Source organism: Notamacropus eugenii, chromosome 4 (assembly GCF_028372415.1).
Source record: "Notamacropus eugenii isolate mMacEug1 chromosome 4, mMacEug1.pri_v2, whole genome shotgun sequence".
NCBI classification, from domain to species: domain Eukaryota; kingdom Metazoa; phylum Chordata; class Mammalia; order Diprotodontia; family Macropodidae; genus Notamacropus; species Notamacropus eugenii.
The window spans coordinates 96049255-96065327 of record NC_092875.1 but is presented as its reverse complement, the minus strand read 5'-3'; the positions used below and the strand labels follow the sequence as shown (position 1 = coordinate 96065327).

The 16073-nt window shown below is 37.4% G+C and overlaps 1 protein-coding gene across 4 annotated transcripts in view; it reads right to left on the bottom strand.

Annotated features, from left to right (window-relative positions):
* The window catches only part of TRAPPC9 (trafficking protein particle complex subunit 9), a 1025445-nt gene that overhangs the window by 937667 nt on the left and 71705 nt on the right, over positions 1-16073 (bottom strand). For all 4 annotated transcript variants that reach the window (XM_072602984.1, XM_072602987.1, XM_072602985.1 and 1 more), the window contains one exon: positions 14590-14715. In XM_072602984.1, the coding sequence (XP_072459085.1) occupies positions 14590-14715 (126 nt within the window). The remainder of the gene's footprint in view (positions 1-14589; positions 14716-16073) is intronic.

The window sequence follows — 16073 nt, the reverse complement described above, 5'->3', positions numbered from 1 at the left end:
ATTAAGGACATTCTGAGAGAACTCATTTTATAGTCTGGAGTTGAACTGGATAACCTGTAAAATCCCTTCTAACTTGAAGATTCCACCAATGCAAAGCATAAAATCTCCAGTTCTCTTTCTGTGCAATTCTTATTCATGTTCTCTCAAAAAAAAACTCCACACCAATTCCATTCAATGCACTGAGGCCTTCATCTCATTCTTTTAGTATCACAGAGGTAAAGATGTACTACTGTCCATTTGTTGATTCTCATTCTCTCTCTGGTGACACAGGGGCTGCACGAAGGCCCAGTCCCACTACTGAGTGGCACAGAAGCTTTGACCTATCCCGTTTCCAACTTGGCCAGGGATTCTCCCCACCTTAACCAGCCTGATCACCCCTGTAACCACCCCCACTTCAGGAAACTCACCATACTAATGCTGGAATGAGCACAGACACCTGACCTGCTTACCCCACTAAAGCTCAGAACTCCTGAACTCCAGAGATCTGCCATCCTTGGCCTCCTCAGGAGCTGGGGTGTACCACCACACCCAGGTGACTCCCTTTCTCCACACATTATCAGTCCACTACTTTTGCAGTAGTACAAATCCTTGATAATAACTTTTACATCATTTCTCATTATCAACCATCACATTTGGACACTGTCACCTCATTTCTTGATTTACTAAAGACAATATATACAGGAAGATTAACTCTATCTAGCCAAACACACACAAACGAAATCTATTCTGTAGATTAAACAGCATTTCTAAAGCATTTAAGTCCTGATCCTCAAGATAATTCAAAACAGAGAAGATTCCAAAAAGCAAAAAAAATCAGCCTTTTGCCCCACCACCACAACCAACGGTAGCCAAAAAAAAAATTATATGTATATATATTATACACGTATATATACATACATACAACGAAGATATATGTGTATCTACTTTTTCATCTCTATAAAATTCATTCAACCAAAATGTTTCAGTGTCTACTATGATCCAGGCATATGAAAATGGACTATGCACAAAGAAAACAGTTTTGTTGAAAACCAAAGAAGGAAAAATGCACCTTTGCACAGATTTTTTTTACAGTGAAACACATCTTTACAATGACACAAGTACTGATGGGTTTAAAGAAAAAGGATTCCATTTGGTTTACTGTCTACTTTTTTTGGGGGGGGGTAAGTTTTAAAATTTATTTTAAATTTAAATACAAAATAAGAAAAGAAAAACACTTGCCATGGATACAGCAGAACATAAAGAGGATTCAATATAAAGCAATAAATTTCCATTTCAAGAAATTCCATATAATACTGTGTATTATTTTCAAAGCTGCCCATTTTTGCATCCTTGTATGTTTTCTTTTGTCCTCTGTTACGCACTTTTTAATTTATTTTTCCCTCCCTCTGCCCGCCCCGACCACTAGAAGACTACAATTAAGTGCAGATGTACATAGACACACACCTGCACATGCACACATAAACATACACATATATACACTCATATACATATACATAAAACTGTATTATATTTATTTCCACTTGTCATCTGTTTCTCTGAAAGTGGATAGCATCTTCCTTTATAAGTCCAAGTCTTTCCATATTTTTCTAAGTCCAGCAGTTCATCATTCCTACACCACAATAATATTCTGACCCAATCACATTCTATCTGAAAGACTGTCTATGAGAGTTTTTATTCTTGGTTATATAGGTTTTATTTATATAGGAAAATTTTAATTTAAAACAATCAAAATCATCCATTTTATACTTCAACGCTGCTCTCATCTTATAATGTGGTTTAAGGTCGAATAACTCCTGAATTTAGCTCCTTCATATCTTTTTCCCTGGTTTCCTTAAAGTTCCTGACCCTCTGTTATTCCAAATAAACCCCTGTCGTTATTTTTTCTGACTCAGTAACTTGATTTTTCAGTAATTCAATTGGGATGGCATTTCATAAATAGATTTAGTTAAGTAAAATTGTCATTTTGTTTTCTAATAATAACTTTACCTATCTATATACAATAAAAACTACTTCAACTGTTTAGATCTAACTTTGTATAAAAGGTATTTTGTGCTTATATTCATATAGTTCTTATGTCAGTTTTAACTCGTATATTCTCATATTTTTCAATACTGTCTAGTTATTTTATATGGTCTAAAACTATTAATTAATATGGCCGGCACATGTATAGTTTCCTTATTTTTCTCTTTTAAGTAACTGATTTTAGCTTTAACTTTGTCTGAGATCATGATTACTGTCCCTGCTTTTTTACATAATAAATTCTACTCTTGACCTTTGTTTTCAGGTAGTCCAATTATTCTTGTGTTTTCTTTTCTTGATCTGTTGCCCAAGATGAGTTGTCGTTCTTATGAGATGTTTCACATTCTCTTGTATTTTTTCATTCTTTATATACTCTTTTATTATTTCTTGGTCTCTTATAACTTGCTGGCTTCCCCTTGACCAATTCTAAATTTCAAGGAGTCATTTTCTTCCTTAAGATTTTGAATCTCCTTTTCTTTTTGGGTAGGTGACCATTTGACATTACTCTTTGAGGTAGAAGGAACTTTTTTTTGCTTCAGTATCCTCCTCTGAGGACAAACCCTGGTCTTCTCTATTCCCATAGTAACCATCTATGGTTGGGTTCTTTCAACTTTGCCTGCTCTTCTTTTTTTTTAATTTTTAGCAGATTGGTATTTAATCACTTCTAATCCTGGTGTTTGGGGGATGGTGCTTCTGGCCGCAAGTCCTTTTTGCTGCTATTTTTTGAGCTTTGTCCTGGGTCCAACCTCTTCATTCCTTTCCCTCTCCAAGCATCTCGGCAGCACAGCTGTGCCCGGCATCCCTTGTCAGCAGAGGCTTCCTCAGTCTTTCCAACTCAGACGCCCAACTCCCAACACTCTCTGGGAGGTGAAAATTCCTATGGTTCAGGTCCAGGCTACTCCCAAACCAGTTGCCACCAGGGTTTGCAGTTTGCTATTTCAGGGGCTAGCCTGGAGGTGTTTGCACTTCACTAGGCCAAATCTCCATCCTGGGATCTTTCTTTGGATCTTCTCTAGTCATCTCTTCCGTCTCTTCTGTCCCTTATTTTTGCTGCTCTATGCTCACCTGGAGGCACTATTTTGTCTTGTTTGTGGAGGGAAACTGGAGAGTTTGGAATTTTCTGACCTACTCTGCCATTTTCCCAGAATCCTCTGATTACTTTTTTTTAAAAGCATTTGACATGGTAATAAATAAAATAAAATGAACATTTGGAGATCCAGACAAGGTCTCCCACAAGAATATTAAAATCTGCTGAGCATGGATATCAATAATGGTAACACTTATGTTTGCCTAAAGGTGGTTGCCCACCTCATGGGTAATGTGCTATGAAAAGTTCCAGCAAGAGAAGTATTCTCATCAATGCTCAGATTTTCAAAAATGCCTTCATTTGCAGGTGACACTGTACTAACTCCAACAAGTTCCAGAACATTAAAAAAAGTCTCCTCAGTGAAATTTATAGCAATGTCAATGAAATGATTCTAACCATTTACATAGATAGAACAAAGCGGATGCAAAACACATACTGTCCAGACTATAAAATGCAGCTAAAAAGGAAGCTTAGCAAAATACTCCATCAATATGTATTTATGAGATAAATGATACAATAAACTGGGCCCAGAATTGATAAGAAAAAATGGAAACAAATCACATGTGGAGAACTATATAGGGCTTCCAATGATTACAAAGTGCTTGTTCCTTAACCCCAGTATACTTCTGGTGATGCCTGATGTCTGTGAATCATGGAACACAACAATGAATTCTCAGGATAATTAAAATTACAAATAACCCAAGGGATGATAGAAATACACATAACAGGTGTATTCTGGGTATAACGTTACCAACAATGATTTATCCACAAGAAGTGGCATAAAAGACTATTAATACACGAAAATTGTATGAGTCTGTTAAATGTTTTCAGAGCTCTAAGGGAGCTTGTTATTTAAAGAACACCTGCAGTGAATTCTTCTACAAACTGGAGGATAATTTTGAAACACAAGTAAATTAAGATGTTGTTATCATTTTATAAGTTCAAATTTTTGCACTTAAAGTAAGGAAACCTATAATGCTTAATCATACTACATTTCTTGTCCAAATTACTAGTCTACTAATCAAGTCATCACTGGAATAAAAAAGTCAAAATTTTGTTCTCAAATAAAAAGAATTCATTTCTATAAAGAAGAAGACTTGATCAAGAATCAAAAGCATGTTCTATTTCAAAAAGTCACTTCCCTCTTTCTTTTTATTATTCAGTCCCATCAGAACTCATTATTTTCCTGCCTGTTTATCTGGCAAGCATACAGTAAAATAAACCAACCAGAGAAAAGAATCTTGCTGGGAAAACTGAAACACTGTTAAGTTGAATTTCAGTTTCACAAATACAGTATAGAAACCAAAGATACTCATGCTATAGCATTTCACTACTGACATCTAGCGTTGAAAAATGTAACAAAAGAAACGCATCAGAAAACTAGCACCAGAAAACTAGCCCACATATTGCAAATTGAAACATATTATTTTTATACAATAAATGCAGTTGTACACCCACACATGAAAACAACTTCACAGCATGCCAAGAGTTTTGATGCTAACTCCAAAAGGCAATTCTAGTCCTTAAGTAAGGCCACCCTCTAAGATCAGACATGCATAGCAAGTCACTTAGGTTAATGATCTGAGAGGTGCATCTGCCACAAAATACCTCCCTCATACAGATTCCATACTGCTTGAAATTCTATTAGCTTTTTATTGTTAGCCTTCAGTGTTCTCTTTTAAAATAAAGGTTTAGAGGTCTTGTGTAATGAAAGAGTACTGGCCTTAATGTCAGGATACATGGGTTCAAGTCCATGGTACCCAAGACATGGGTACCATGACCCACGTCTTGTTTGAAACAGATAACACTTGTACTGTTTAGCTCAAGCAGTTAAGGTAAGAATCCAGTAAGAATGAAATAACAGACCATAGAGAAAATCTTTTGCAATAGTTAAGAATTTTGCTAATTTTTTTGTAAGCTTAATTTTTAATATAAAAATAGTAGCCTCTTACATTTATTGGAAGCATTTCAGAAATTTCTCATGGATTAAAACTGAACTAAGTCTTGGCATAGTTTATAAAGTACTTTAAAGTTCCCAAAGGAAACAGACATCTCCCCAGTCTCCAGCATTATTAAGAAATGAACTTTCCAGGTAATTAATGTTTATCCTTTTAAGTGCCAAAATTTTTTTCTCTTAATTTTGCCTACATAGAAAACATTCTAAATTACTTTACATATCTTCTAAGACAGAGGTTAGGGGGTAGGGTTAGAGACTGGCCCTATAATTTCACTGAACTAGAGAACTTCCAGAGGAGGAAACTCCCTCCCATCCAGACTGGCACCTTCTCTGCATTTTATTGCCAAGTCTTGTCAACTCTAGCTCCACAACATCTCTCATATTTTTACCTTCTGACATTACCACTCCCCTAAAGAAGGCCCTCCTCATCTCACACTAAGATGACTCCAATGGCTCCCTATTACCTACAGGATAAAATATAAAATTCTATCACCTACAGGATAAAATATAAAATTCTCTTTTTTGCTTTCAATAACCTCCATAACCTAGCCCTTCCTATCTTTCCAGTTTGGGGGAGGGGGAGGGTTGGGTTTGTTTGGTTGGTTTTTAATACCTTACTCTTCTCTACTCATTCTATGATCAAGTGACCCTGGTCTTTTCATTGTCCCTCAAACAAGACACCCCATCTCCAACTCCTGGTGTTTTCCCTAGCAGTCTCCCATGCCTGTGATGGTCTCTTTCTTCATCTCTCTGGCTTCCTTCAAGTCTCAGCTAAAATCCTGTCTTCATCAAGAAGTCTTTACTGGCCCTTTCTAACGTTAGTTCCTCCCATCAGAGATTATCTCCAATTTATCCTGATATATCTTGTTCACACACAATTGTCTGCATGTTGTCTCCCACCCTAGGTTGTGAGTTCCTTGAGGGCAGAGACTGGAGGCTTTTCTTGTATCCTCAGTGCTTAGCACAGAGTGAGCGCTTAATAAATACTTGTTGACCAACTGACTAACTAAAGAGTTGCCCAAGAGAACTTAGTGAAGTGAGGTCATTTGGGGAAAGAAAGGGGGAGTGGCACCCACAGCCTCCAACCCTAGTTTTCCTGGCTTCCAGACCAGCTCTATACACTACACTATGCAGCTTCTCAAGATAAAAGATTATTTTTTTTAGGTAATTCTGAGATATCATTGTGCATATAAGTTATTGGATTTCCTTTTTAAGTAACAATACCCTCAAGGGTTGCTGAGTTCTTTAGTGCTTCTTCATCCCCCAAAAGTTGCCACAATTTCTGTGGTCTTTTGTTCTCCCCACCAGGGAGTCATTTCTTCAATAAATTCAATTCAGCAAGCAATCTTTAAGCACCTGTGTGCCAGGTCGTGAGGGTAAAAAGGAGAAAAACAATCCTGCCTCTAACTTCAAGAAGTTTATAATATGATGAATCTGAGAGTTACCTTCACTGGAACTGCCTCTGGCAGTTCCCCTACTGACACCTAATGTTCTGATTCTAGTTGCTATCATAATAAACAAACATTTGAATTGTGTCTAAAATAAACATAAACAAACTTAAAAAGGAAGGTCGAAGAGACCCTCTTCTGAGAAGAAACATGGACTTTGTGACAAAAAGACAGCATGATGTAAAAGGAAAAACATCAGATTTTGAGTCAAAAGATCTGAGTTCAAATCCTGCCTCTACTACATACTACAGTAGGACCCTAGGCAAGAAACCTCAGTTTCTTCCTCTGTAAAAGGCAGATGTTGGACCAGGTAACTTCTAGGGTCCCTTGGAGCTCTAAATTCCATGATCTGTTGTGGAAGTTCAAGGGAATTTCTTTCTTCCTAATTCAAAAACTGCACTGTGGATTACTATAACTGTCAAAGGCACCTCCATCCTCCCAGTCCCTCAGGCTCGCAACCTAGGAGTCATCCTCAAGTTCTCACCATTTCTCACTCCCCATATCCAAGCTGCTGCCAAGGCCTACTGACTTCAACTTTGTGACATCTTCTGAATATGCTTCTTTCTCTCCTCTGTCACAGGCACCACTCTGGTACTTACACTCATCACCTCACACCCTTGATCACTGCAATAGCCTGCTGGTGAATCTGCCTGTCTCAAACCTCTTGCTACACTAATCCATCCTCCATTCAGCTACTAAAGGGGTTTTCCTAAAGTACAGGCCTAATTACATCACTCAGTAAACTCCAGTGGCTCCCTATCATCTCCAGGATCAAACAGAATGTTCTGCTTGACATTCCAAGCTCTTCATAACCCAGCCCCCTCCTACATTTCCAGTTCTGGCATTTGCTCTCTGACCTAGTAACAAAGACCTCCTGGGCTCCAAGCCTTCTCTCTGGGCTGTCTACCATGCCCAGAATGCTCTTATTCCTCTACTCTAACAAATGACATCTTTGGCGTCCTTTAAGCCCCAACTGAAATACCACCTTCTCCTGGCAGCCTTCCCCAAGCCCTCTTCATTTCAGCACCTTCACTCTTGATTATTTCCGATCTATCCCGAACACTGCTTGCTTTGTATGTATTTGTTTGCACGTTGTCTCCCCTATTGGTTTATAATTTCCTTGAGGGCAGGGACTGTCTTTTGCCTCTTTTTATACCCCCAGCACTTACCATAGTGCCTGGAACATAACGGATGCTTAATAAATGTTTCTTGATTTATGGATAGCGGAGTTTGCCAAATAAGAAACCTAATAAATTAGATATTAATGTACAATACTCCTTGAGAAGACGACCAGATTACAATGATTCAAATTTTCAGATCAGTAGCTCAGTATAATATAAAAGAAAGGAAAGAAGAAAAAAGGAAGTCAAACAAATTTTGGTTTGTTTCAAAAGTCTACCAAGGTAGAATGCCTCCCTTACCTACAAAAGGTTTTGAGAGGGTGAAGCGGGGCCCACCTCCTAATCTCTCTTGCCCTTGGTAACATCTTCTGTGCCTTTTGCTTTATTTAAATACTTTGTTTTGTACCTGTCTAATATAGCACATGAAAACAAGAGGTCAAATAGTTTCTACACTATTAAACCACATGGTTTTGTAAAACCAGCTATAGTTCCTTTCAGTGGCAGAATTTACCACAAAATAGCATCATGCTTTCTGCTCCTAGAAGCTTGTCTTTTTGGATAGCCTGTGGATTTTCCCCACTTCAAAGACATACCAAAGAGTCAACACATGGCAACCTCAGTGAATTGAGAACAACAGCTACAAAGGGAGGTTAATGTCACTCAACAAATATTGAAATGGACACAAGCACCAAGACAGCAAAAGGAAGCCATTATTAAAAACCAGAATACCAATACTGGCTAAACCCTGGCCCTCCTGGGGCTTAAGCAACTGCTATTCAGATCCATTCACCAAACTTTTAACTGTACCCATAAATTAAGATTACAGTGGTGTGTGACTTATTTGGAAAATGCAAACTTTGGTATGGTTTCATTTAGAGACAGCAATAGTCATGCATCTTACTGATACCTGACTGACTACTAACACTTGACTGATGCAGACTGTTTGACTCTGACCGGATGAAGCTGCTTACTCCACCTGGACTTAGTTCTTTCAGTTGGTCAAAAAGTGCTTGATTCCACACTGAAGTAAATTCTTTTTTTAAAATTAATTAATTTATTTGTTTTCAGTTTTCTAAATCACTTCCATATATCTTAGATTTTTCCCCCTCTTTACCCCACCTTCCCTACCTTCCCCCACCCTCCCCAAGATGGCGTGTAATCCTATATAAGTTCTACACATAGATTCTTATTAAATACATTTTCACCTTAGTCACGTTGCATAGAAAAATTAAAATGAATGGGAGAAACCATGAAAACAAAACAAAACAAAACATAACACAAGAGACAATGGTCTGCTTCATTCTGCTATCTAGTTCCATAGTTCTTTCTCTGGATGGGGAAGATATTTTGCCTCAAGAGTCCACTGGGAATTTTTTAGGTCCTTGCATTGCTGTGAAGGGCTAAGTTGAAGTAAATTCTTTTAAAAGTATATAATTATTAAAAGTTTAAAAAAACATTTGATTATATAGAGTGAGTGCTGAATCCAACAGGGAAAGGTGATATTGGATTCATCAAGAATGTGTGAACACCATATTTTACTCTTCCATGCTTCTGTTTTCAGTCAGGTGGCACTCATCTGCCAAAGAAATACTAATAATTTTAGTGCTTTTGTGGTGTCTCATTCCTCAAAAACCTTAGAACATCTCCCAAATATCTCTAAACTGGAGAAAAGAAGATGCTCCAGGTCCTACAAAGAAAGAGTACAAAAAATGGTGTATTAGCATTAGTTTAAAGATCTCTATAACACATCAGTCAAGCACAGTAAACTAATATTCAAAATAAAGGTCATGGTTCAACATTAAGGCTTGGCTAATGTTCAAAATAAATTACAATATTCACTAAGAGCAATAACTTCTTCAGTTTCACAACTATATCTTTCACAAATGACCTCCCCTTGAATTAATGAAAAGAAATGCAGGGGAAGGTGGCCTTACCACACCAGACCTCAAATTGTATTAAATCAACAATCACCAAAACCACTTGGTACTGGCTAAGAAATGGAAGGGTAGAGCTTCTAGGGCTGTACCCCCAAAGAGATCATAAAAATGGGAAAAGGTCCCACATGTACAAAAATATTTATAGCAGCTCTCTTTGTGGTGGTCAACAATTGGAAATCAAGGGTGCCCATCAACTGGGGAATGGCTGAACAAGTTGTGGTATATGACTGTAATGGAATACTATTGTGCTATAAGAAATGATGAACAGGAAGACTTCAAAGAGGCCTGGAAAGATTAACATGAACTGATGCTGAGTGAAAGAAGCAGAGTCAGGAGAACTTCGTACACAGCAACAACCACAGTATGAGAGGAATTTTTCTGGTAGACTTAGTCCTTCATAGCAATGCAAGGACCTAAAAAATTCCCAATGGACTTGTGAGGCAAAACACTTTGCATATCTAGAGAAAGAACTATAGAATTAGATTGCATAATAACACAGACCATTTTCTTTTGTGTTATGTTTTGTTTTGTTTTATGGTTTCTCCCATTCATTTTAATTCTTCTATTCAATATGACTGTGGTGAAATTGTACTTAATAGGAATGTATGTGTAGAACCTATATAAGATTGCAAGCCATCTTGGGGAAGAAGTGGGGAGGGAGGGGGGAAAGGGGAGGACAAGGAAAAAAATCTAAGATATATGGAAGTGATTATAGAACACTGAAAACAAATAAAATAATTATAAAAAAATTGTACATACCCTTTGACCCAGCAATATTACTTATAGGGCTGTACCCCAAAGAGATGATAAAAATGGGAAAAGATCCCACACGTATAAAAATATTTATAGCAGCTCTCTTTGTGGTGGTCAACAACTGGTTATTGAGGATATGCCCACTGATTGGGGAACAGCTGAACAAGTTGTGGTATATGAATGTAATGGAATACTATTGTACTATTAAGAAATGATGAACAGCTGGACTTCAGAAAAACCTGGAAAGACTTATATGAACTGATGCTGAGTGAAATGAACAGAACCAGGAGAATATTATACACAGTAACAGTCACAGTGTGTGAAGATTGCTTCTGATATACTTAGCCCTTCAAAGCAATACAAGGACCTAAAACATTCCCAAAGGACTCGACGCAAAATGCCATCCACATCCAGAGAAAGAACTATGGAATAGGAACATATGGGTGGAGAGGAACGGGGAGGAAATTTAAAACTTATGAAAGTGATTGTTGAAAACTGAAAACAAATAAATTAACTTAAAAAAAAATGACCTCCCCCCTCCTGAAGGTGCCCAGGTGATGTGATGACACTAGTTCCCTTCCAGTCACTGTAATGGTAATTCAAATGGAAAAATCTTTCCCATTCATTAACAGGCCCATGTGACCTGCTTAGATCTAAGTCACATGTGGTAGGAGGAGCTTGCTGAATGGGTGGAACAGGAAGGATAGAGCAGAGTTGGGAGGAAGTTGATTAGTCTAGTCAGAGATGGGAAAGACACAGGCAGGCAGGCAGAGCTAGGCTCCTGAATGTTTGTTTGTGGGAAGGCAGGGTGGGGAGGCTTGGGAATGGCTTTGTCCCCTGCTGTGATAACGTTCATTGACTTCTTAGTTACTATGACTGATTTTGCTTTCTGGTTCTGGCATTTGGCTTTCTGGTGTCTAAATAAATGTTTTTCTTCTGCCTTCTATATGGAGATGTTATACTTATGTTATACTATATTATACTTAGTGATTGAGAACTATGCCTGTCACTCATTGTGTATATCTAATCAGTTGCCAAATCTTATAATTTCCTCTCTGCAACATCTCTCACATAATTTCCCTTTGTTCCACTCACAAAAATGCCACTCAAGTTCAGGCTCCCATTATCTCTCACATGGACCATTGCAATGACCTTCTGATTGATCTTCCATCCTCATCTGACCTCATACCAATCCATCACACAGCTGTCAAAGTATATTTTTTTAAAGTATAGATCTGAGTATTTCATGCCCCTGCACAACAAATTCCAATGGCTCCCTATTATCTCCAGGATTGAATATGAACTACTTTGCTTGACATATAAAGCTCTGTACAATCTGCCCCTTTCGACCTTTCCAATTTTATTATGTTCTCCCCTCCTCACACTCTACAATCCAGCCATACTGGCCTACTAATCACTCCTCACTTAGAATACTCCCTTGGTCTTTGTGTCTTTACGTTGGCCACTACCCACACACTGCTCTCCCTTTCTTACCTTTGCCTACTAGAATCCCTGGCTTCCCTCAAGAGTCATCTCAAATGACATCTCTTCCAGGAGGTAGTTCCTGGTCACTCCAGGTGCTAGTTTCTTCCCTCTATGATTACCTTCCATCTTCTCTGTATTTATCTTGTATGTCCTGACTTATACAGGTTATCTCCCTGAATAGAAAATAAGCTCCTCAATGACAGGGGCTATTTTTGCTCTCCTTTTGATTCTCTGGTCTTAGAACAATGCCTTGCGTATGGTAAGCACTTAATAAATGATTGTTGACTGACTGAGTAACTAGCAAATTCAATTTCACCCCATGGAAGGCTGAAAAGATGAAAGAATCATAGACACACATAACCTCAGAGTTGGAAGGGACTTCAGAGGTCACCCAGTCCAACCACTACTTGACCGGGAATCTATTCCAAAACATCCCCAACAACCTAGGCTCTGTTTGAAGACCCTGAGTAATGGGAACTTACTAGCTAAATAAATGTGAGAAGTTATTATAGCCCGTCCTAATTTTGGACAATACTAATTGTCAGGAAGTGATTCCTCTTGCACATTCAAAATTTGCCCCTCTGCAACTTCTAATAATTGCTCCTGGTTCTGCCCTCTAGGTTCAAGCACAGCAAGTCTAATCATTTTCCAAATATTTTAATAGATTCAGCATGTTCTTCCAAAGCCATTCCTTCTCTAGACTAAACATTCCTAGTTCCTTCTACAAATCCTCCAATGAGATATTGTATTCTTCAATAGGGTTTGTTTCTACTCTCCTCACCATCCTGCCCTTTTCTCAATGTACTCTGGCTCCCCAAAGTCCTTTCTAAAACCCAGTACCCAACACTGAATGTAATATTCCAAGAGATCTGACTAGAACAGAGAACAATGGGTCTATCACCTCCCTTAGCTTGGACACTAACTATGCTTCTGTGAATGCTAAGATTTAATCAAATTAGCTTTTTTTGGTGGCTGCTCTTCACACTGTTGGCCCATCTTGCCTTTGCAGTCCCTAAACCATCCTTACTCCCTCAGTGTTTTTCATATCAACCATTATCTAAACATGTCTACCTCAGCCTGCATTGGAAAAGTTGATTTTTTAAACTCATGTATTAAGACTGTAAATTTATCCCTATTAAATGATATCTGAATTAAATGTTGGAAGTAGGATGAGCCAAAGTTTTCTAAAGTCCCAAGATCTTTTAAGTCTGGCACCCAAATTTTCCAATATCAGAAGCAAACTCAAAACACTATCTTGAAAATATTCATGAGATTTTATTTCAGAGTCTAAATATCTGATAGGCTTTATTTTTATTGGACCTTTCTAATGGTAAGAGCAGAAAGGAGACATGCATTCCAGTTAGGATCTTAGGCAGATTACTGAACCCCTCTTTTTTTTTTAAATCTATAAATAAGCTCAATGTCTTCTGATTCTGCAGTGAATATGATTATCAATCTACTAAAGAAAATTTCATTTAAAAAGTCTCTATTCTCAATCAATTAATCAAACCATATTTTGAAAGGATGATATCAAATTTTGTGTTTTAAAAATTAAATACTAGAAACCTAATAGATCCACACATTATTGTGTACTATTTGTGTTTTATATTATTTCTAGCAATTCTGGAGGACATTTTGGAATTAAGCAAGAAAAGAAGAATTTCTGAAGAATTCTTATCTTATGGCAATTCCTTTACAAAGCATGTAAGGCAAGAATGTCAAAAAGAAAAAGAAAAGTATCATATATGTATGTATTATAGAAAAGGGGCAGCTAGGTGGCAGGGTGGACAGAGTGGCTGCCTTGGCATCAGGAAGATTCATCTTTCGGAGCTCAAATCTAGCTTCAAATACATACATACTAGCTGTGCGACCAGGGGCAAGTCACTTAACCCTGTTTGCCTCAGTCTCTTCATCTTGAAAATGGAGAAGGAAATGGAAAACTACTCCAGTATCTTTGCCAAGAAAACCCAAAATGGTGTCATAGAGAGTTGGACAGAACAACAACAGCAACATAGATAGAGATTGAGATGATACAAACATACTAATAAAATTTTTTTAGCATAAAAAAATCTGGAAACAAAGTAGGCATCAATTTATCAGGGAAAGGCTAAATAAATTATGGTGTAGGAACATAATGTATGATGCTCTATAATACCCTTACTCATACCAAACATGGAAAGGTTTGTATAAGCTGATTAAGATTAAAATAAGAAAGAGAACCAAATGTGCAATGATTAAAATAATGAAAATGTAAACAATACTAAAAGGCAAATAAACTCAGGTTCATTTCAATGATCAATCTTGGTCAGTGAACATATGATGAAACACAGCATACTCTTCTTGGAAGAGAGGTAAGGGACTACACAGGAAGGATGTTTATACATACTGTCAGATTCAATCACTTTATTGGTCAGTTTTGCTGAACTGTTTTTCTTTGTTACAAGGGTTTTTTTAAATTGGAGTAAGAAGCAGAAAAATCAGGAAACAACCCTAGTATAGAAAACAAGTCATGAAGAATGTAAATGTCAAGTCACGCTGAATTAAACACTTTAAATTGCATCAAACAACTGATGGCTTCTTTTTTTTATCATAACTTCATTGGTTTTAACTAAGTCAAATCAAATCCTGACAGACAACAATTAATATTAAGTGCATCAATATTTGGAGTAGGACAATCAATATACTCCAGTATTGCATCAGCCTATTCACTTGGCCATGGAATCATTTTATTTGTATATGGTTAATTAACGATGGAAAATCACAGATACCATTATATTCTTACCTGCCGAAGGTTGATATAAACAGCATTCTGGAGAAATTCTGATGCTTCCATGCTTCTCTTCTGAATTGCAAGGACTCTCACTGCTTTGACACAAGCTTCCAACTCAATTACACCAGCATTCTTATACTGAAGGACATGAAAGAGAAACTTCAGAAAATTCTAATAAACAAACTTCTGACCTTTCAGACTTTAAAACCACCAGTTCTGCTCAATAAGACGTGCCAATTCTCTTTGGTCACCCTGAACTGAATTATTACATTTGAACAGTGGAAGATTAATCGAGTGTACAAAATTATTATTATCATCATTGCTCATATTTTTACAGCACTTGGAGGTTTGAAAAGTACCTTCCTCACAGCAGCCCTAAGAGGTAGGTAGTAGAGGTCTAACAATCGATTTTTTTTGTAAGTAAGGAAATTAAGATTCAGAGAAGGTCCCTTGCCCGCAGTCATCCAGCTAGGAAGTGTCAGAGGTGGAATTCACCCCCTGGTTCTCCTGGCTCCAAGGGTCCAGTGTTGTTTCCATAAAAATGGTAGATGCTCTCGAGGAAAAGACACCCACCAGTCACAAGCCCTGGATTCCAGGCCTGGTTCTGTCATAAAGCAAGCATCAACTGCATTTTCCAGACAAGGAAAATGAGGTTCGGAGACATGCAGTGACCTGTCCAAGGTAATTTATTAAAAACAGGTAATTATCAAACCCCCTATACAGCTTGAGTGGCAGCATACCACAGTGGGTGGAAGGGAAGTCTTGCATAAAAAAGACTTGGGTTCAAGTGCAGATTTTGACATATTCACTGTGTAAATTTGGCAAGTTAAAACATTGCAGCGCACTGGACAAACTTGCTAAAACAATAAGCTGCAGGACAACTGTCAATTTCACTGGTGGAGAGCATTTCCTCATTAGGCATCCCTTATAATGATGAAATCACAGGTGCAGATCCAAATAAATAAAAACTATGTGTCTAAGCAATGAATATCCACAAGACAGGGGTTAATTTTCAATGTAGCTAAACCATTTACAAGTTATAAAGCAAAGATATAATTCGGTCACCCTTCCCATTCAATTATCTAATAATGTATAAAGCCAAGAAAAAATTCATGATCAAAGTCCTTCAAAGGGCAATTCTGCCCATTTTCCTTCCCTCTTCAATATAACATGTATATAATTTGCATTTTTATACATCTTATCAAAAAGTATCATTTAAAAATCAAACGATTTATTCTTAAATGACTACCAACACATAAACCAAAAGTCTACCCACTTTATGGAGTGATTTACTAATACAATTTCATAATGTTTGGTCAGAATAACGCCACAAATATTAATGGATTTCATTTTCCTTCAAAGGCCTTAAGATGGTTTCTATCAAAGTGAGAATGTAAGTCAGTTGAGTTTCCCTCCCTCCCCCCCACCACTTTGTTGCTCTCAACTGATCACGTTAAAAAAAAAATTATATAGGCAATGACAAAAAAGACATTTGT